We start from the raw sequence: 22,716 nt of genomic DNA on the forward strand, positions 1-22,716 counted from the left end.
ATTTTATCTATGTTCCGACCCCTCAGCAGTCTGAAGTATGTTGACCCGGCCCTTGACCGAAAAAGTTTGGGGACCCCTGCTCTATATAGTGAGAGATTCTTCTGACTTGTGCATGTGTTTTCTTCCTCAGTTCCATTATTAAAAATGTAAACATCAACAACACAAATAATCATAACAAATTATGAATATTTAGAGCATTTTAACACTGCATACTACTATATATATATATATATATATATATATATATATATATATATATATATCAGTATAAAAAAAATCTATAAATATGCAAACTGACCCCCCAAAAAAGGGTTAAATAGCATAATACATCACTTCCTAATGTGACAGCTGCTCCTTTAGGTCTCAAAGGAGACTAATACGCATGAAGAAAAGTATATAATGCGAAAGCAATGTGGTTATAAATTACGTCATGACAATTGTCCATTAAGAAACTGGAAAATTAGCCTTGGAAAAAAGACCATAATCCTTTTTCTACATCATTCTAGACGAGCTAGATGGAAATTTGTGATTAATCTGCATAATACGTATAGATTAGGTTTGCCTTGGGTAAATACTGTGTGAGAGGTACAGGCTTAAGCTGGTTCACTATTGTAACTTTTCATTAGATTGGTAGATCAGACAGTTGAAGATAAAGCTTTTCTAGATCCCCTGTTGTCCTGACTGCTTCGTTAGCGCTTGAAATGCCCATTGACCTGTAGTGCTGTGGGAACTTGTCCTCTTGTCCTTTCATCACAACAGCCCATAGGTTGTTTTGTTCGACTATAAAGCAACAATGGAAGGCATACATTCACACAATAAAGAGACAACATAGCAAAGTTTCACAGTTTTGTGTCTACGTAGAGAAAGGACCCACAAATAAAATTTAAGGCATGTTGTGGAGCAAGTATTGCTCTGTGATGAGACTGAGGATGAAGTTCTGAGTATGTGACATGGATTGAACAGATCACAATGAATATAAATTGTTCTTTTTGCTTACTTCATTTTTGTAACCCTACTGATCCAAGGGATAAACCTGCTGACCTTAGTATAGACTCCAGGGTAGCCTTTACGTCCGCATCCGTAACCCCAGGAGGTTATCCCTACAATTACCCACTGCCCACTTGTGTTTTGACACATAAGTGGTCCTCCACTGTCTCCCTGACAGCTGTCCACTCGATTTTCTTCAGAGAGATTCCCAGCACAAATCATGCGACTTGTGAATTTTCCTTTGTAACGCACAAGACAGGATTCTTTGGGAAGGATTGGGACTGCACCTTGAAGAAGTGTCTTTGAATAGGAAGATCCTACAGTTGGTAAAATACACAGGATTAAAAAACATGTTTATGATCTGAAAACATGGTATATACAGGTAGTCCCCGACTTACAAACGCCTGACTTACGAACGACCCACTGATACGAATGGCATGGATTCTGTGTTTCCATGGGAATATGTAAAAAAAAATGTTTTCAAATTGGACTTGTAGTTTTTAAAAAGATCGATTTTTAAAAAATTCAAAGAAAAAATGACTTCTAAATTTGTGTGTATGTAGTTTTTTTTTAGTTACATTCCACTTTTCATATTCAACTTCCTGTTGGTGGTGTAAGACCTATATTTTCTTAAAAATAAATCCCCACACACAAAACAACCTCCAACAAAACACAACATTGCGCAAAGGTGGATCAGTGCATCACCAGGCCGCCTCCGAATGAGCCCCCCCCCCAAGAAACTACAAACGCACCTTGAAACCAAACAGAAGCTCTGCATAAACATTAATAAGCAATGCTATTACATGCGAGCAGCTGACCAAAGTTACTTACATTTGTACATAGCGAGGAAAGGAACAGCGCTACTTAAAAAATGATCCACCTTTGCGCAATTTAGAATTTTGATTTGGTAGCGCACCCAGGCTATACATATGCATAATTTAGGATTAGTTAGTTTGAGGGCCCCTCCCATGGGGGATGACTTCTTCGCAGTGGGAGGGACGAATACCTAATAAGTTGCATGCAAGCTATTACGGAAACCAACATCCTCCAATGGTAGACAGGTGCATTTTAATTGAATGCTGGGTGTGTATTTTATCCCACTAGTGGGGTTAGCACTCTCAACCAGGTAGTCTTAAGGATGCAATCTGTTTTTAAGTAGCGCTGTTCCTTTCCTCGCTATGAACAAAACACAACAGTTTGCTGTCAACAAGCTCATCATTTAGACATGTAGTCTGATGGTAAGCATGTGCCTTTACTTTGCCAACCAGTCCACACATCTGTTAATAGTCAGGGTGCCTTAAAAGGAAGGGGGCGAGGCAACTCCTCCCTCTAGTAAAGTCCTGGTGCCCATATATGTATATACTGTATATATATATATATATATATATATATATATATATATATATAGTTGTGTTCAAAATTATTCAGGTACAGGGAAGCCTCAGCGTGTGCAAGGTACCGTGAATTCTCTTCAGTACCAGGAGATATTGGATGAAAATGTGATGCAGTCCATCACAAACCTGAGGCTTAGGAGGCGTTGGACCTTTCAACAGGATAATGATCCCAAGCATACCTCCAAGTCCACTAGATCAGGGCTTTTCAACCTTTTCACTAATTGTACCACTTTTCTTGCCTGAAAATTTTCAAGTACCACCAGTGTGCCTGCACAGTAGATTGGATGCGATCGTGCTTGGCTGTTTCTGCTGGAGCCTGAACGGAGAGCAGCTACTGCGCAAGCGCACACACCGATGAGGAGAACTTTGGGGCTCCCAGCGCTGGATCCCATCTGCTGAGGAGGAAGGGGGAAACCTCTTTAGGATACAAAGGCCTCCCCTTCCCTGAGGTAAGTACCTCCCGGGACACTTTTTTCTAACAGGTACACTTAAAGAAAAAGAGGCGTTTGGGAGGGGAAAAGTAGGAGGAATTGGTGGGGAAAAAGACTACAATTAGATTGCTAGCCTACATATTGTCAGTATTGGCAATCTAGAGGTAGATTGCCAATATAAATAGCCTTAGCGCCCTTTAACACTTTATCAGTTGCTCTCAGTTATAACGGAAAGATAACTGATTTTCAAAGTAATGCCCATGTTTTCCTATGGCACCTGTCACACTTAACGTGTTTTAACTTAAAGCTTTTTCCCAATGCACTGCTATGGGAAAAATGCATACTAACGCGTACCAACACACACTAACGCAACGCATACCAACTGATTAAGTGTAAACGAGTGTGAAGTGTAAACGAGTTCCTCCCCCCCCCTGCTTAATTATAGGTAGCCTGGTCCCACCACCAGAGAGCTGAGAGCTAGGCAGTGACTCACCACAAAGTTCGGCTCCCCCTTGCTCACTCCCTGCTGTGCTGCCCTGCGATATAGTTCACACCTCAGATCATCGGTAAGCCAGCCGCAGTGAAGAGACAGCTAGGCAAACAGTGCACGGTGACAGCGTGTATACTTCAAATACAGGAAGTGAGCAGTGATGTCACTTTCTGTATGTGCGCCATCACTGTGCACCGTTGGCCAGTCTCTTCCCCACTGATCTGAGGTCTGAAGTATGCTGCAGAGCTGCACAGCAAGGAGCGAGGGAGGGGGGCCAAACTTTGTGGAGACAGGACAGGACCAGGACAAATGGCATGCGGGCAATAAAGTGGCAGGCAAACCTGGAGTGTACCACCTGGCCAACAGCAAAGTACCACCGGTGGTACGCGTACCACAGGTGCAAAGTTCTGGTCTAGAGAGATTAGCCCTTCTAATTAGGCCTTATCAGAAAGTAAACAGCAAGTGTAAATTAGGGTTGTCAGGTGTGCCACTCTGTGCCATAGTTTGGGCTAATATGTAAACACAGGAGGTTAACCCTTTTGTGCTCCTAGGACACCAGAAAGTAAACACTGCAAGGTTTTTGTAAGATTTCTGTAAGTTGTAACAAAGAAATGTTTTTCTTTAAATTTATTATGCTATTTCTTATCTCCTTAGAGCAGAGAGGAAGCTTTGAGTTTAGGTCCGCTTTAAAAGCTGACAGAACCAACAGGTTTTGGACTAGTCCACCTCCTCACGATGGAGTTGGATGGACAGTTGGAAAATCACAGTTGGAAAATCACAGTTGGAAAATGGCAGTTGGAAAATTACATTTGGAAGATGGCAGTTGGAAAATGACAGTTGGAAAATGACAGTTGGAAAATGACAGTTGGAAAATGGTAGTTGGAAAATGGCAGTTGAAAAATGGCAGTTGAAAAATGGCAGTTGGAAAATGGCAGATAGAAAATGGCAGTTAGAAAATGGCAGTTGGAAAATGGCAGTTGGAAAATGACAGTTGAAAATGACAGTTGGAAAATGACAGTTGGAAAATGGTAGTTGGGAAATGGCAGTTGAAAAATGGCAGTTGGAAAATGGCAGATAGAAAATAGCGGTTAGAAAATGGCAGTTGGAAAATGGCAGTTGAAAAAAGGACAGTTGAAAATGTCAGTTGGAAAATGACAGTTGGAAAATGACAGTTGGAAATGGCAGTTGGAAAATGACAGTTGGAAAACGACAGTTGGAAAACGGCAGTTGGAAAATGACAGTTTGAACATGGCAGTTGAAAAATGGCAGTTGAAAAATGGCAGTTGGAAAATGACAGTTGGAAAATGGCAGTTGGAAAATGGCAGTTGGAAAATGGCAGTTAAAATTTGACAGTTGGAAAATGGCAGTTGGAAAATGGCAGTTGAAAAATGGCAGTTGGAAAATAACAGTTGGTAAATGGCAGTTGGAAAATGACAGTTGAAAAATGGCAGTTGGAAAATGGCAGTTGGAAAATGGCAGTTAAAATTTGACAGTTGGAAAATGGCAGTTGGAAAATGACAGTTGGAAAATGGCAGTTGGAAAATGGCAGTTGGTAAATGGCAGTTGGAAAACGACAGTTGGAAAACGACAGTTGGAAAATGACAGTTGGAAAATGGCAGTTGGAAAACGACAGTTGGAAAATGGCAGTTGAAAAATGACAGTTGGAAAATGGCAGTCCAACTGTCATTTTTCAACTGCCAAATTTCAACTGCCATTTTCTAACTGTCTTTTTTAAACTGTCATTTTCCAACTGTAAAATCTCTACTGTTTAAAGGACCACTACAGTGAAAAAAGGTTATCCTCTTCAGATGCTCCATTCCCTGCCGCCGGTCTCGGTGTAATCACGCAAATGATTATACTGGGGCTGCGCGTGTGCTCGCTTCGTGCGCATAATCGGGAGCTTACTGCGCATGCGCAGTACAAGAAAACTTTGTACTGCACCTGGACAGTAAGCTCCCCATGATGCAAGCGGGAGTGAGCATTATTCGTCTGTTTAGATGAATATTAAACCGGGACCGGCGGCGGGTAATGGAGCATAGTAGGAGGACGGCTCGGGACATTACAGCTGTAGAGGGCCGAAAGAAACCCCAGGTAAGTGTCAGGCATGTTTGATTTTTAGAATTCCACAGAACCTCTTTAAAGAAGACCTAGGCCAAGCACTGCAGTCAAGGAAAACAAATATAGTTGGTGTGTGTGTGTGTGTGTGTGCGTGCGTGCGTGCGTGCGTGCGTGCGTGTGTGACTAGAGCAGGGCTTTTCAACCTTTTCACTAATTCTACAACTTTTATCACCTAAAAAGTACCACCAGTGAGCCTGCACAGTAGATTGGATGCAATTGTGCTTGGCTGTTTCTGCTAGAGCCTGAACGGAGAGCAGCTACTGCGCAAGCGCACACACCGACGAAGAGAACTTTGGGGCTCTCAGCACTGGATCCCCTCTATTGAAGAGGAAGGGGGAAACCTCTTTAGGATACAAAGGCCTCCCCTTCCCTGAGGTTAGTACCCCCCCCCCCCCCCTCCACACTTTTTTGTTACTCTTTTTCTTAAACCTACCTACAGGTAAGTTCAAGAAAAGAGGGCATATGGGAGGGGAAAAATAGGAGGCATTGGTGGAGAAAAATATTACAATTAGATTGGTAGCCGACAAATTGTCAGTATTGGCAATCTGTAGGTAGATTGCCAATATAGGTAGCCTTGCAAGTTCCTTCCCCCCCTACTGCATACATATGTACTGGCCGCCGGGACAATTGGGCACAGGATACAGCTGGTATACGGCTATTGCTGGAAGCCAAATTACAGTGTTTTAAAAGAGACTTCAGCTCCGTCTTTTGACGGCCCCGAAGTTACTGACTGTGCGCCGCTATAGCCGTAATTCCTATTACAGCCTATGATGGCACCGGCTGCGCCCAAATCTCCTGTTTTGCTATTACAGCACTCGCCCCACCCCCGCTTAATTATACGTAGCCTGGCCCCACCGCAGAGAGCTGGGCAGTGACTCACCACAAAGTTTGGCTCCTCCCTTGCTCACTCCCTGCTGTGCTGCCCTGCGATATAGTTCACACCTCAGATCATTGGTAAGCCAGCCGCAGAGAAGTGACAGTCAGGCAAACAGTGCGCGGTGACGGCGCGTATACTTCAAATACAGGAAGTGAGCAGGGATGTCACTTTCTGTATGTGCGCCATCACTGTGCACCGTTCGACTGGATCTCTTCCCCACTGATCTGAGATCTGAAGTATGCTGCAGAGCAGCACAGCAAGGAGTGAGGGAGAAGGAGCCAAACTTTGTGGAGACAGGACAGGACCAGCACAAGTGGCATGCGGGCAATAAAGTGGCAGGCAAACCTGGTGTATACCACCTGGCCAACAGCAAAGTACCACTGGTGGTACGCGTACCACAGGTTGAAAAGCCTTGCACTAGAGCATGGTTGCAGATTAAAGGCTGGAACATTTTGGAGTGGCCATCGCAGTCACCAGACTGAAATCCAATTGAGAACCTCTGGTGGGACTTAAAGAAAGCAGTTGCAGCGCGCAAGCCTAAGAATGTGACTAAACTGGAGACTTTTGCCTATGAAGAATGGGCTAAGATACCCGTAGATCGCTGCAAGATAATTGTGTCAAGCTATGCTTCACATTTAAAAGCTGTTATAACTGGAAAAGGATGTTGTACTAAGCACTAAGAATGAATGTCACTTGGGGGGTGAATAAAACTGATAATGATGTGAGCACAGAAAAGACATTTGTGGTTATTTCATTATAAATGTTATGTTATATTTGTCTGACTTACAAGTGCCTCTTTGATTTAAATGTAAACAAGATGACTGAAATGATAAAAATCAATGTCAAACTGACCAAAACACTCAATTTCAATGGGGGTTGAATAATTTTGAAGACAACTGTATATATATTTGGCTCATTCTCTTGAAGTGAACCTGAAGTAAGAGGGAAATTGAGAGTGACAAATTTCTTTCCTTTTAAACAAATACACAAGAAAGGATAGCTATTGTTCATCTGGCTTTGGGACTAGGATTTTAAAGGACAAAGCCGGTGCTGAGGGGAGTGGTCAATTTACATACAGTCATTAACCATCTACACTCAAAACACTCACATGACTGGTATAGTTGGGGCCCCTTTCTACAGAGAGAACCTCAATGCTGGTGAAAGGGTCGAGTACAAAATGTATTCCATTTTGGAATCTAATATCCTGCTATAGGTAGAGTAGGGGCCCCTTTCTACAGAGTAAACCTAAATGCTGGTGAAAGGGTCCAGTACAGAATGTTTTCCATCTTGGAAGCTAATATCCTCAATTTTTGTAACCAAATACAATTTTGCAACCTTTTTTATTGCTACTAGAATTCCAGCTTGCTGTGAGTGTTTTGAGTGCAGAGGGTTAATGACTGTTTCCTTTAAATCAATGCAAATTGTCTGGCTGTCCTACTGATTATCTGCCTCTTAATACATTTAGCCATAAGACCCCGAACAAGCATGTAGATCAGATGTTCTAACTAAAAAGTCTGATCAGATAGCAACATTCTTGTTTCAGGTGTGTGATTTAGGTACTACTGATGCCAGAAAGATCAGCCGGATTGCTAGGCAACTATTATTGCTTATAAGGAAATAAATATGGCAGTCTCTATGTGCTTCACTTCAGGTTCTCTTCAAATAGGCTTTGACCATGACAGCCACCCTGGTTCAAGTGGCTAAGTAAAGTGGCACACTGTATAATGAAGCCATGTCTAGATTGTTCTGGGAAAAAATGAGTCCAGTGTGTGCAGGGCCGGTTCTAGACTTATTGCCGCCTGTGGAAAACTTGTGAGGATGCGCCCGTCAGTATAGGTGGCTAGTATAGTTGCCCCAAATGCCTGTCTACTCCCCCCTTCCTCCCTGTGCAGATCAGCCTGTCACAGCATCGCAACTCGACTGCTGTGCAGAGGAGGGGGGGAGGGAGTGAGCAAGATGAATTCTCTTCACTTCCTATCACTCTCAGGCCACTTTCACACGTACACTGGATTTACCACCAGTCATGCATACCGGAGATCGCAGAGTTTATTGACTGGGAAATCTCAGCTAGTCTTATTCAGGCATTAAGGGTGCCTTTATACATATCCCTGCGATTTCTGGTGACGTTTTTCCACTTTTTTCATATTTGAAATAAATATACTGTACATGAAATTTTATGTAATGAACTGAACATTTCTATGCAAATGTTTAAATCATTTCCATTGACTTGCTTAGTATGTGATTCACATGTCTGTTGCGATAGAAAGCCCATACATAGGCTATTTTTTTTTCTGCCAAAGATGTAATAACACGTGAAATGCAATGCATTCGATGCACAGCAAATGTGAATTTGCAAAAGTGCAATTTGCACATAAATTATGTTATGTCTGAAAGTTGCACAAGGCTGCATTTCTGCTGGGGTGCTGCGCCCATTTTAGCCAGTGCTGATGCGAATTTGCATTCCGATCTCTTGCATGGGGATACAGATGTGTGCTGCGGAAATCTGCAGCATGCATCATTTATTTTTCATTGTACACAATTCAGATGCAGGCTACTCACTTCAATAGGCTGCGATTCAGCATCCAAAATAGTGTGCTGAAATCAACTGTGATTCACCCCTAGTGGAAATACAGATCCTACTAAAAAAAATTAGCATATTGTGATAAAGTTCATTATTTTCTGTAATGTACTGATAAACATTAGATTTTCGTATATTTTAGATTCATTACACACAGCCGAAGTAGTTCCAAGCCTTTTATTGTTTTAATATTGATGATTTTGGCATACAGCTCACGAAAACCCAAAATTCCTATCTCAAAAAATTAGCATATCATGAAAAGGTTCTCTAAACAAGCTATTAACTTAATCATCTGAATCAACTAATTAACTCTAAACACCTGCATAAGATTTCTGAGGCTTTTAAAAACTCCCAGCCTGGTTCATTACTCAAAACCGCAATCATGGGTAAGACTGCCGACCTGACTGCTGTCTAGAAGGCCATCATTGACACCCTCAAGCAAGAGGGTAAGACACAGAAAGACATTTTTGAACTAATAGGCTGTTCCCAGAGTGCTGTATCAAGGCACCTCAGTGGGAAGTCTGTGGGAAGGAAAAAGTGTGGCAGAAAACGCTGCACAACGAGAAGAGGCGACCGGACCCTGAGGAAGATTGTGGAGAAGGACCGATTCCAGACCTTGGGGGACCTGCGGAAGCAGTGGACTGAGTCTGGAGTAGAAACATCCAGAGCCACTGTGTACAGGCGTGTGCAGGAAATGGGCTACAGGTGCCGCATTCCCCAGGTCAAGCAACTTTTGAACCAGAAACAGCGGCAGAAGCGCCTGACCTGGGCTACAGAGAAGAAGCACTGGACTGTTGCTCAATGGTCCAAAGTACTTTTTTTTGGATGAAAGCAACCTTTGCATGTCATTCGGAAATCAAGGTGCCAGAGTCTGGAGGAAGACTGGGGAGAGGGAAATGCCAAAATGCCTGAAGTCCAGTGTCAAGTACCCACAGTCAGTGATGGTCTGGGGTGCCATGTCAGCTGCTGGTGTTGGTCCACTGTGTTTTATCAAGGGCAGGGTCAATGCAGCTAGCTATCAGGAGATTTTGGAGCACTTCATGCTTCCATCTGCTGAAAAACTTTATGGAGATGAAGATTTCATTTTTCAGCAACACCTGGCACCTGCTCACAGTACCAAAACCACTGGTAAATGGTTTACTGACCATGGTATTACTGTGCTCATTTGGCCTGCCAACTCTCCTGACCTGAACCCCATAGAGAATCTGTGGGATATTGTGAAGAGAAAGTTGAGAGACACAAGACCCAACACTCTGGATGAGCTTAAGGCCACTATCGAAGCATCCTGGGCCTCCATAACACCTGAGCAGTGCCACAGGCTGATTGCCTCCATGCCACGCCGCATTGAAGCAGTCATTTCTGCAAAAGGATTCCCGACCAAGTATTGAGTGCATAACTGAACATAATTATTTGAAGGTTGACTTTTTTTGTTTTAAAAACACTTTTCTTTTATTGGTCTTAATTTATTAAAACAATACAAGGCTTGAACTACTTCAGTTGTGTGTAATGAATCTAAAATATATGAAAGTCTAATGTTTATCAGTACATTACAGAAAATAATGAACTTTATCACAATATTCTAATTTTTTTAGAAGGACCTGTAGGGCCAAAATGTATGTCACTGCACCAGAACATATGCTATACCACTATACAGAGGTGAGGCTTTGGAGCTAGCTATAGCAATGCATTATTGCACTTTTAACGACTATACAGTAGTAATTATTTTAAATATAATTTTACTTCTCCAGTCCCACACACAAAAAAGTATCCCATTATCACAACTATACTCATTACAGCAGGAGCAGTACAGAACAATGAAGAATCATACCTGTGTCCCCCCATCCAGAGATAAAACAGGGCTTCAGATATGTAGATGACTTCTTCCTTTCTGGCAAGCAGATAGGCAGGACATGATAACTGAATGCCAAGCACAGACCATCTTTTCCTTGTATTCTCACCAAAGCTATGTCATTATCATTGCTTCCAGATTTGTACTTCTTGTGCACAACAATTCTCTGTACTGGGAGCTCTCTTTCAAAGTCATCCTCCACACTTGTGTGGTAGTCGCCAACCCTAAGAGAATATCGGTGTGGCTTATCTCCAAACCTGAGAGATTAACAAAGAAATGAAATACTATTACATTTTATTTCCCCTTAAACCAACTGTATTTTGTCCGCTTTCATTGATGATAAGGCTGAGTTCCCACTACACTGGATGCACAACGCGGAATTCACAAGGTATCCTGAGTGGATACGCTGTGCCCCGTGTCATGTCTGTTGATATGTTCCCACTACTCACCGTTATGCATCCCTTCCCATGTCTCTGCTGCCATTTGGGTCCTGCGCTGCTGCTGCTGCCACCGTCGCATGGCTTCACTGCATGGGACACTCGGCCAGTGTATAGATCCGTGTCCCAGCAAAAGCAGGCTTCCATTGGATTGCATTGAGAATTCTGCCTAGCAACAAGGAGGATGCTCATTGGTCCACCAGTCGGTGAGAATCTTCCCTGCTGCAAATCAAATGGGGCGTACATGGCACTTTGCCGCCTGGTCACTTTGGTGCAGGGTGAGCTGAATGACGGCTCACACTGCTACTGGTGAAATTCCAGGTGGTGTTAATTACTATTCCCCCTCTGAGTCGTAGAAACTCAGGCAAGGGAGTAGAGCAGGAACATACTTGGCGACAAGCCTTTTGAGACCAGCTACTGCCCATTCTTATAGGCTTGCATTGATTCTGTCGGCATCCACTTAATCGGAAATAAATTTGCATTCAATTTACAGAAATGGATGAGACAGATCTGTTGCAGATTGATAAGTGTGAACGGATACTATAAATAACAAAGGATCCGTGAACACGTCCATTTCTCCGATGAAGAATATCACTGAGTGACTTTCTGACATCAAAGCCACATGTGAGTGCAGAAACTATAATAATGAGTGCAATGACAAGTTCTACATCATACATGTATGAGGCCTCTTGCACACTACATGCGATTCCTATTTTTTATACGATCCAATTTTTTATTCTGATTAAGAAACGTAGCAGCACTTTTTTTTTAATTGGAATTAAAAATCAGATCGTTTAAAAAATCGGAATGGCATGCAGTGTGAAAGAGGCCTAAGGCTGCTTTTCCCCTTGCTGTGATCTGCTCAAAAAAGGGGATAGCTAGCGTTTTTCCAAACTCAACAGCATAGCGATTAACATGTAAATCGTGGTGCTCCTTCGATTAGCACATTTTCCATGTGTGCAAACACAGCACTATTGCGCTTGCGATCTTACTTGCAAATGGAAAAGCAGCCTAAATAGGATCTCAGGCAGTAACAATAAAAATAAAGGTTTTGTCTGGCTTTACAGAAAATATGACAGAGGTATAACAAATCCTTCAACTGACTGGCAACCGGTGTTGCTCTTGAAATCTATTCAAATTTATCTGTAAACAAAGATACAGGGATTTTGCGAATTTTACCACAAATTCGTGTACGCTTTTGCGGTTTTTTTTTTAAGTATCCGAAATTAACCATGTCAGTACCTGTGTGCTTTTTCATTGATTTTAGGCGAAAACGTACATGAATTTGCAGTAAAATTCGCATCCGAAAATGCATGCAAATTTCTTATTAATTACATTGTATGTGAATGATGGCTCTGCTGTGCAGATTTTTCCTGCACAGAAAAACACTCTGTTTTCCTAACAAGTGGAAACAGGCTAATTAAGTTGTATTGGTTGTGCGAATCTATGTGCAGAAAACGCATGCAGATTTGTGATAGTGGAAACGGGCCCTAACTACAGATCTGTCACAGTTTACTAACCTTTTAAAGCAGTGAGCGGCTGTTAAAGCCCAGCAGCTGCTGATCAGTGTGGCTCCACAAAGTAAGCGACTTTCTGTGTGAAATCCCTTCAGTCTCAGAGATGCCTGCCATGGCCAAACACCCCTATAAGAAGAAATTACAGCTTAAAAAAGGGATTCCAGTAGATTACATGTCCTTTTCCTTTATTACAACGGGAACTGTCTGGCTATATTGTCTAATCTAAATCATACAAAAAAGTTAGTCCTTCATTTTTGTAAATAGTGTGTCAAAACAGCAGACCAGCAGTCGGTAGAGGTTGTGACTGCACCAGGGCCCTTAGGCCAGAGGGTCCCTGTAACCTTCCCCATACCCTTCTTGCACCTCTAACACTGTGGTTGTCTTTGGCAGGTTTTGGTCCACTGTATCAAGTCTTATGTATATACGGTAGTGCACAAGTCCTGGCGGCGTTTATAAATATTCCCCCTACAGGTTGACGTGGATGGTAGGGAATAATGTAATTTTGCTGCCAGCTATTGCCCGAATTACAGTGTTAAAAGTAACTTCAGCTCCATCTTTTGACAGCGCCGAAGTTACTCACTGTGCGCCGCTATAGTCGTAAATTTCTTTTACAGTCTATGGTGGCTGCCTGGCTGCTCCAAAATCTCCTTCCCTGTTATTACAGTGCTCGATGTAAAACATGCACGGGGGCCCATAGCTCCTTAGCTACTCCACTGCAGACCAGGGCAAACATTTAAAAGGCTTTTTCCAGTGAAACACTGATTGGGCACCCCTCCCACATGGTGACCCTTTCAGTCACCTATCATATTTATATGACAAAAGCATTCACCATGACCCTGATAGCAGTACAGCCTCCATGACTTTCCTCCCATTCCCCATATTAAAATGGTCATCATGGCACTTTCCATGCATTGAAGGACATCCACAGCTATAATTACTAGGCAATTCCCAGCAGCGTTCATCCGGGGATTTTATCTAAATGCCACTTGGAGTTGGGAAGGAGTTTTTACCCTTTAAAGGTTAAATGGTCTAAGCCTTGTGGACCTTGTGGGCCAAGACTCCTGGATCAACTGGGATATGTGATGGTGCAGGACAGAAAAGTACCTAATTTTTACTTATTTTTTTTCCTCTTCTGGTTGAATTTTATGGATGAATGTCTTTTTCCAGGCCAACTAACTATATAATTAATGTATGTAAGAATGACACCTACCTCCCAACCATAACAGTGCAGCCACCATAACACCATCCTGCACACATAACAATTTCAGCCTTCATTAAATCTTTCAACCCCCATAACAAGGATGGCCACCATGATACTGTTCCCACTCCCCATAATGACCATGATACACCTTCACCCTTATCCCCACTGACAAGTGTACCAATCACTCAGCCAGCAGCCTCCATCCTCTGATCTCATCAGCATCGCCTGGTCTCCTTCTTCCCTATGTACAATCACTGCTGACACGGGGGAAAAGCCCAAGAGATGCCATGTACCAAGTATGAATCCTGCCACCTGAGTGAGCAGAGCGGAGGATGTAGCATTTCAGTACACGTGAGTGTATGCAGCCACCTCACCTTAACATGTATACAAGACTGGGAGCAATAAAAGCATCCCCAAGGCCCCAGTTATAGAGACTCTGAGCTAAGGGAAATGTTTTAGAACAGGAAGTCCCAGGCTGGATGTGGGGTCTGCTGGAGCTTTGCACCCCAAACAGTGTCCTAGCACAGTACAATAGTCCCTCCTGTCCCACTCAGAAGCTAACCCAACAGTTACAACCCAAACATGTAAGAAAACTGAGGGCCCCTTATGAAGAGAGAAGCCCTGGAGTCTCATGCAGTTAAACCCCTTGCACAGCCAAAACACCAGCCGTGCCTTTCCTAATCAATATCTAATCAATAACATTATTGCACATCAATCAAGCAGTCCTTAGCATTTTAAGGATGTTTGTATATTCAATGATTTTATCATATGTATAATCTATTAGGAATATCTAGTGGTGTTCACTAATGATACAATCCTAACACATCTATAGTATGTAATATGAGGGCCTACATAAAGTATTCATTCAAAGTCTATTCACCAAGTTTACACTTCTAGTACATACATTTGGTAAGATTGTGCAATCAAGATTGTATCATTAGTGGACACCTTTAGACTATGGTGGCTTTTAACGATACAATCCTGCAGTCACTCAATTGTCTCCAATTGCCATGGTAAAGTGCCCATTAACGGTCGAATTCCCACTAACCAACATGGATCAGTTCCATTAACCTGCTTGAATTGGTTAGCTGGAATTTGGTTATTAATGGGCACGACTGATCGTTTCTGATCGATCGGAAGGGAACAGACGTGTGCCTCTTGGTATGCATGATGAAGTATGGTAAACATTTTCAATACACTTTAACCACTTTACCCCCGCGCGTACGTATTTCTCCGCCCCTTTTTCCATCCTTTAACAACCAGGGACGGAGAAACACGTACTTTCCGCGTTCCCGACGCTGCCCGCGCTCCCGCTCGTAAACACGCCGCCCGCCGCTAGTAAACACGCCGCCGCCCGCTCGCCCAGAGATCAATGAACGGGAAAATCCATTCCCGTTCGTTGATCTAAGCCCCGCAATGATCAGCTGCTCTCCTATGGGCAGCGCGATCATTGTGAGAAAAAACTCACGTGTCCAGCCTCCTTATACTTCCTCCAAGCTTCCGGAAGGAAGCTTGGAGGTCGCATTAAAACAAAAAGTTACTGTGGCCATCTTGTGGCCAAATAGTAAACTACACCCTACACATTTTTCACATACAAATAAATGACTTTTACACATAAAATTAACTCATTACCTCCCACACTCCCCATTTTTTTTTTTTTTTGTAATTAAAAAAAAATTAAAAAATTTACAATTAAAAAAAATACATAAATAGTTACCTTAGGGACTGAACTTTTTAAATATTTATGTCAGGAGGGTATAACACTGTTACTTTATAAACTATGGGCTTGTAATTAGGGATGGACGCAAAAATGAAAAAAATGCACCTTTATTTCCAAATAAAATATTGGCGCCAAACATTGTGATAGGGACATAATTTAAATGGTTTTATAACCGGGACAAAAGGGCAAATACGTTTCATGGGTTTTAATTACAGTAGCATGCATTATTTAAAAACTATAATGGCCGAAAACTGAAAAATAATTATTTTTTTCCCCACATTTTTCCTATTTTCCCATTAAAACACATTTAGAAAAAAATAATTCTTGGCATATTGTCCCACCTAAAGAAAGCCTAATTGGTGGCGGAAAAAACAAGATATAGTTCATTTCATTGCGATAAGTAATGATAAAGTTATAGACGAATGAATGGAAGGAGCGCTGAAAGGTGAAAATTGCTCTGGTGCTCAGGGGGTAAAACCCCTCAGTGGTGAAGTGGTTAATAAAACTCATGAAATGTTTATAGTTAACTTGTAGGGAATTTTTTACAAAGTCTGCTTATACACTAACAGTCCATAAAAGGAAAAGTAACATCCTGTAAATAATACAACACATAAAACAAGCCTGCAAACTGCAGTGCTACATTTCCACTAATCATTGTGAGCAATTATAAAAGCATGATTTTTATACTCTGTAATTTAAAAATGTTGTAAAACATCATGACTTAAATTAAGTGGAAGTGGAACATCTAAAAAAAAAAAAAGATCAGCCAAATTTGTACTTAAGCCACATTTTTCAGCCCTCTGCTTTTACCATATTTGGAGTGCATTCACAGCTATTTCTAGCCTGTTTACAAGCACTTTAATATGAAGTAAATGTTTGCAGATGTCAAACTGTGATTTTAGCAACTTATTAAAATCAAGGAGGGTGAGTGAATCATCTTTCCATATCTTTTATAGAGTACAGGCTACAGTCCACTGTAGTTAATGCATACCTGATTGATTTGGTTCCACCAACAATCCTCTTTTTTCGGCGTGTAACTAGACTAATGCCACACATGGTAGATTCTCCATCTGATGGATAAAAGCAAATAGAATAAATTAAGTCAGTTCTTACCTGATTCCTTTAGTTACCTAGCACTGAAAGCCTGTGAAAGTCTATGAAGTTTGTGTTGCATATTTAAAGCGGACCCAAACCAAACATTTTTTTTAATTCAAAATATTTAGTTGCACCACTCTGACACATACAAAGATAAATAAACACTCCTTTAAGCCTATGAGCATTTCAGTGCATGCTTTTCACCCTTCTCTTTTCATAACTAGGGTTATACAGGTGGCAGCCATTACTTCTGAGCTTAGTAGGAGGTTTTAGATCATGGGTGTGTTTGTCATCAGCTACCCTCCCTCACAGGGGCGTCGTCTATGTGAAATCTCACACAAGCTGAGATCATCTCCCCTGTGATATCATCAGTAGCAGCCTTTGTTTTGTTTTTGTTTTTTATCTCCTCCACTAGTCTGCCGGATTCTGTCCCGGAAATATGAAAGGAAGGGAGGGGTTCCTCCAATAAATGTAAAATATTTTATATTTGTCATCATGCAGCTGAAAAAAGGTTGATATTTATTATTATAATTTAGAAAATAGATTTTATTTCTAAAATCTTGTATTTTTAATTTGGGTCCACTTTAAAGGGAAATACTACCAAGTAGTTCACAAATATACCTTAGGACAAAACACATGCCGTCATTTACATAAGTGTCTGGAATAACATTTTCAAATGCAATTTTCATGGCAGACTGGTTAAGCAGTGTTATAATACACTAAAAAAAAAATGTCAGCTCCATTTACTATTGAATCCTCAAGATTCTGGGTTTCCAACATGTGGTGGATAGATGTATGGGGAACTTATGTTGGACAGTTCACAGTTCCTGCTCACTGACCAAAAACATACATAACATTGAGCACACAACCCTCAGCCATGTAATAAAAAGCTCTGTACCATTCAGTGCACGGTTTCTCTTCTCCACATAGTCACATATAACGCCGGCGTCTTCATTATGCCAGCAGTTGTGTATTCCACTGTCCTGCTTCCTGCATTCTCCCAATGTGTACTCGGTGCCATTGCAGTCTACGTTATCAAGGTGGATTGGGCCCTGGCCTTCACCAAAGTAAGCCATTGTTCTGGCTTTGGCTGGACCCCTAGATAAAAACACAGCTTCAGTACGATTTGCTTTGCTCAGTACTCTTATTCAAAATGTTGAAAAGAACATAACTGCTCTTCTAGCATTAACAAAGACTACATTTCATAATCTACATGACTTGTTCCATCTGTAAAAAGTTGCAGACAATAGACCTTTGTCACTCAATTGTATGCAAAGGCAGTCCCCATCTATCTGTTTAGTTATCTGTCATTTTGGATCTATTTGATCACTTGTATCGTATTTATTCACAGGTGCTCTTCTTCCTACTCCTCACCCCTAGCCATAAGACAATATAAGTAGCTTTGCTGAAAGCCCAGCAAACATGTCTTTGATGTAAAAAACTGTTACCCAAAATCATTAGGACAGACCATTTTGAGAACCAGAAACCTGAAACCTGTGCATGTAGCTTTCTGTTCTACTAATTGCGGTCACTGTTTTTTATAGAATGGGTCTGTCTGATCAAGATGGACCATTTCACACATCGTATGTCGCTTCACGTTGCTGTATGCTCCCCCATTGCATTAGGCATTAGGCTCTATGAGACTGGCCACTCTACCCGCAGTGCAGCGTGATGTGGCAGAAGTGGTTCCAACAACACAGAGGTGTCGCAGGCTCTGCTTTCTGTTGCCGAGCTTTATGAGTTGTACCGTGCAGCAGGCATTTGCATTGGAGCCAATGGCACCGCAAAAATCTATTTAGATTGTTGGTGGTCCGACACGTATGAGTCAAACACCTGGAAAACAGTGGCATCCTTCCTGTCCAGCAGGGAGCACATCACTGTTTAGGGGGCGGAGCTATGCATATCACCCTGTTGGCGCACTCTGCTACAGGGCAATGTGTAAGGTAAAATGGTGCAATGCGATTGTCCTTTCTGGCTCTCATGCTGCAGGACAATCGCACAGCACAATATGTGAAATTAGCCTTAAAGCGCAACTGAATATATAAAAAAGTGTTTCACTTACCTGGGGCTTCTGCCAGCCCCTTGCAGCCTTCCTGTCCTACGCCGTTTCTCCACGATCCTACATTCTCCCGCCGCGGTGCAGTTTCGTTACAGTTGACGTCGCGCCAACAGTAACTGCAACGCACACCACAGTTGCACCGCACAGCACAGTTGCCACAACTGTGCCAGCACACCCCAGGCCACGCATATCTTTCTTTGCGTTCCCGCCCACAATAGCGTTCTGGGCAGGTATATTTTATAGTGTACTAAAATGGTTATTTATTTCAGCTAGATCTCTTATACGTTCCTCTAGCTATGCCAATAACTGCACATTACTGATGGACTGTTGAAAAAAAAAAACATTAAGGACCTAGGAAGAGAAAGAAATTGAGGCAACTGCTGATCATTTATCTGGCAGCTAGTTAATTCATCAAAAGCTAGACACTTTGATTGGCTCAATTACTTCTAATCCTTGGTCAGTGGAGATTTGCATTCATTGCATCAAATACACACACATTATTATTATTATTCATATATATTATTATTCATATATGAAAGTTCTTTGTTCAGCTTGTTATATGCTAGTATTAACAAAGCAGGAAATAATTACGTTAATACGCCTAATGTAAATATTTTCCTCTATTAATAAGGGGCATCACTTTTAAAAACAAACAAAAATGGTTACATCTTACTGACTCACCTGTGTCCCAGCTGCCTGCAGACTACAGAGGCATCCATGTCTGTCCAGCCATCGTCACACACACTACCCCACTCTCCATTGAGGAATACCTCCACCCTACCTTCCTTAGTACTCTCTCCATCCATCAATCGAATTGGAGGCCCAGAAACTATCAAATGAAAACAGTAGAGAGTATTAAAAGTGCAAAATGAAATTAATAATCTGACAAATAATTCAATAACAGTTTTAAAGGGTGTAGTAAAAACTGATAAGGGTCAGAATTGAAACCCAATTGAAGCCCTAGATCAGCCTTTCTGTAAGAGTTTGCGGAAAAGCCGCCGCGCGGACTGACGGTGAGGTAGCTGGTTCCGCACCCAGCCCGGCAGTTTACACACGGCGCCGTGCGTCTGATGTGGCTGGGCTTTCTAGTGCACACAGATTGAGGAATATGCGCGCGCTGAGAGGCAGAACCTTTATGACAAACGGAGAGGGATCAGCTGACCAGGTTGGTCAGCTGATCTCAGAGCGGGCGGCTATTGGTTGATCAGCGCTGGGTGGCGCCAGGGAGCGCCGCTCTATATATAGTCATTGCTGGTCAGTCTCAAGTTGTCTGCCGTTGCGAACACTTACGTGAAAGCACTCAGACCATAGTCAGATCCCACAGTGTGTTAGAACCAGGAGGACCTGGGGATTCACACTGAGCCAGATTACTACTGTGTTATTTACTGTGTTATACTTTAGACCAGTTCCAGGGTGTTGAGACTACGGACCTCACACCTCAGCTTAGGATTACTGTGTCATTACTGTGTTATACTTTAGACCAGTTCCAGGGTGTTGAGACCACGGACCTCACACCCGAGACTAGGGAATCTGTGTTACTATTGTGTTATACTTCAGACTAGTTCCAGGGTGTTGAGACCACGGACCTCACACCCAAGACTAGGGAAACTGTGTTACCATCGTGTTATACTTCAGACTAGTTCCAGGGTGTTGAGACCACGGACCTCACACCCAAGACTAGGGAAACTGTGGTACCATCGTGTTATACCTCAGACTAGTTCCAGGGTGTTGAGACCTCGGACCTCACACCCAAGACTAGTGAAACTGTGTTACTATCGTGTTATAATTCAGTCTAGTTCCAGGGTGTTGAGACCACGGACCTCACACCCAAGACTAGGGACACTGTGTATTCCTCAGAATAGTTCCAGGGTGTTGAGACCACGGACCTCACACCCAAGACTAGACATTGTTGATATATGTTATGACCTAATGCATCTCTGACTATCCTTCTGCTTTCTGATTCGGTACCTTCACATATCTGATTACCTGTTGCCAACCCTGCCTGTCCCTGGATACCGAATCAGCCTTTTGTCTCTGTACCTTATCTGCCCGTGTGTTGCCGACCCAGCCTGCCCGACCTTGCGAGCTATCCCTCTCCATTGAGAGATTAGTCTCCAGTCCTGCTTGTGACGCCCACCTTCTAGGTGTCACTCAGCCACAAGGCCTTACTGTTATTCAGCCTGGGGCTCCACCCCTTTGGAAGTCTCAGGCTGTTGGAAGGTCTTCACACTTCCTCGCGGGAGGTATTTCTCATACTGCCAAGGACCACCTGCACCTCGGGTGGTCCCACTCAAAGTCATTACTGTTGCACCAAACACTCACACTATATAGGTGTCCAGAGGTTAGTTATACTTGTATTATTGGTGATTCTGCAGATCATCAATAATCGGGTATATATCTGTATTCTTGGTGATACTGCAGATCACCAATAATCAGATTCTCTCTGCGTGCTAACACCGATCGTTACAGAACGGCAGACCAACAAAACAAAATGGACGCACTGAACAGCCGTCTCGAGGCACTCACCACCTCGGTGGAAAATTACATCCGAGTTCTGGACAGTCACCAGACCCAGATCAACGCTTTGTCTGGGTCGGTACAAGTCCTGCAGACGGCTGTGAATACAGTGCGATCTCCTCCAGGTACAGACTTACATATGCCTGTGCCCAAAAGGTTTTCTGGTCACAGATCTGACTTTCAGAATTTTAGAAATCGAGTGTTGTCATACTTTGAGTTAAGGCCTAATTCAGCAGGAACCGTGGCACAGAGAATTACTTTTATTAAAACTCTGTTGTCAGGGGATTCCCAGACCTGGGCATATAGTCTTCAGACAGGGCATGAGGCTCTAACTTCAGTAGAGGAATTTTTTAAAGCAATGGCTATAATTTATGATGATCCGGACATTGCCTCTAACGCTGAGCGGAAGCTCAAGACTTTGCCGCAAGGCAAGGATCCGGTTGAAATTTACGCAGCTGAGTTCAGGAAGTGGGCAGTATCAGCTAGATGGGGGTCATTTGCACTTCTGGACTGTTTCTTGTCAGGATTGTCAGATGCAGTCTCTGATCTAATGTTGGGACATCCTGAGCCAAAGTCTATTGATGAGGCCATTTCATTAGCTGTCAGGGTTGATCGTCGTCTACGTTACCAGAGGCAGACTCGGGGTAGAAACAATGTGAGATATGTTTCCTACGCCTCTCCTCCACCTGCTTCACCTCCGCCGGAGCCAATGCAGATTGGTCGGTCAAAATTGTCCAAGGTGGAGCAGAATCGCAGAAAAACAGAGCAGCTCTGTTTGTACTGTGCAGAGGAGGGTCACAGAGTGCAGAATTGTACCAAGAAGTCGGGAAACGCTGCCGCCTAGGTGTAGTTGGAGGTAATACCCTAGGCGCACAGTCTTTACCTCCAAACGACAAACGTTTGCTCCTCCCTTGTTCTATATCGTGGGAGGATCAAACAGTGGCTACTGAAGCCTTCCTAGACTCTGGCTCAGCAGCCAACTTTATGGATTACGAATTTGCGAAGAAATTGGGGATTCCTATTTTCCCTTTGAAACAACAGATTCTGGTCACTGCAGTAGACGACTCTCCTCTGCAGAGTAAATACCCTCTGTCTCAGACCCCAGAGTTAAGGGTCACGGTGGGGGTATTACATAGAGAGCGTTTACAATTTCTGGTTTTGAGGATGACAACTTCCACGATCATTCTTGGCATGCCATGGTTACAACTTCACTCTCCTCAGATCAATTGGGCTTCAGGTCAGCTAACGAGCTGGTCTACCCATTGCCATCATCATTGTTTAGCGAAGGACACCTTGGGTAACACCAAGATTCAGGTGGAAGGTTTGCCAAGCCAGTACTCAGAATTTGCTGACGTGTTTTGTCCCAAATCAGCGGATAAACTTCCTCCCCACCGTCCCTTTGATTGTCCCATTGATCTCAGGTCTGGTTGTATGCCCCCTAGAGGT

At 42.7% G+C, this 22,716-nt stretch overlaps 1 protein-coding gene across 1 annotated transcript in view; it reads right to left on the minus strand.

Annotated features, from left to right (window-relative positions):
* Positions 1-307: 307 nt before the first annotated feature.
* Positions 308-22,716, minus strand: part of LOC137535002 (neurotrypsin-like) — an 83,544-nt gene continuing 61,135 nt past the window's right edge. The window contains exons 10-15 of the mRNA XM_068256764.1: positions 19,435-19,582; positions 17,593-17,792; positions 16,591-16,669; positions 12,682-12,804; positions 10,704-10,981; positions 308-1,304 (exon numbers count right to left, since the gene is read on the minus strand). Coding sequence (XP_068112865.1) covers positions 994-1,304; positions 10,704-10,981; positions 12,682-12,804; positions 16,591-16,669; positions 17,593-17,792; positions 19,435-19,582 — 1,139 coding nt within the window. The 3' untranslated portion in view covers positions 308-993. The remainder of the gene's footprint in view (positions 1,305-10,703; positions 10,982-12,681; positions 12,805-16,590; positions 16,670-17,592; positions 17,793-19,434; positions 19,583-22,716) is intronic.

This window comes from Hyperolius riggenbachi, chromosome 10 (genome assembly GCF_040937935.1).
Source record: "Hyperolius riggenbachi isolate aHypRig1 chromosome 10, aHypRig1.pri, whole genome shotgun sequence".
Taxonomy (NCBI): domain Eukaryota; kingdom Metazoa; phylum Chordata; class Amphibia; order Anura; family Hyperoliidae; genus Hyperolius; species Hyperolius riggenbachi.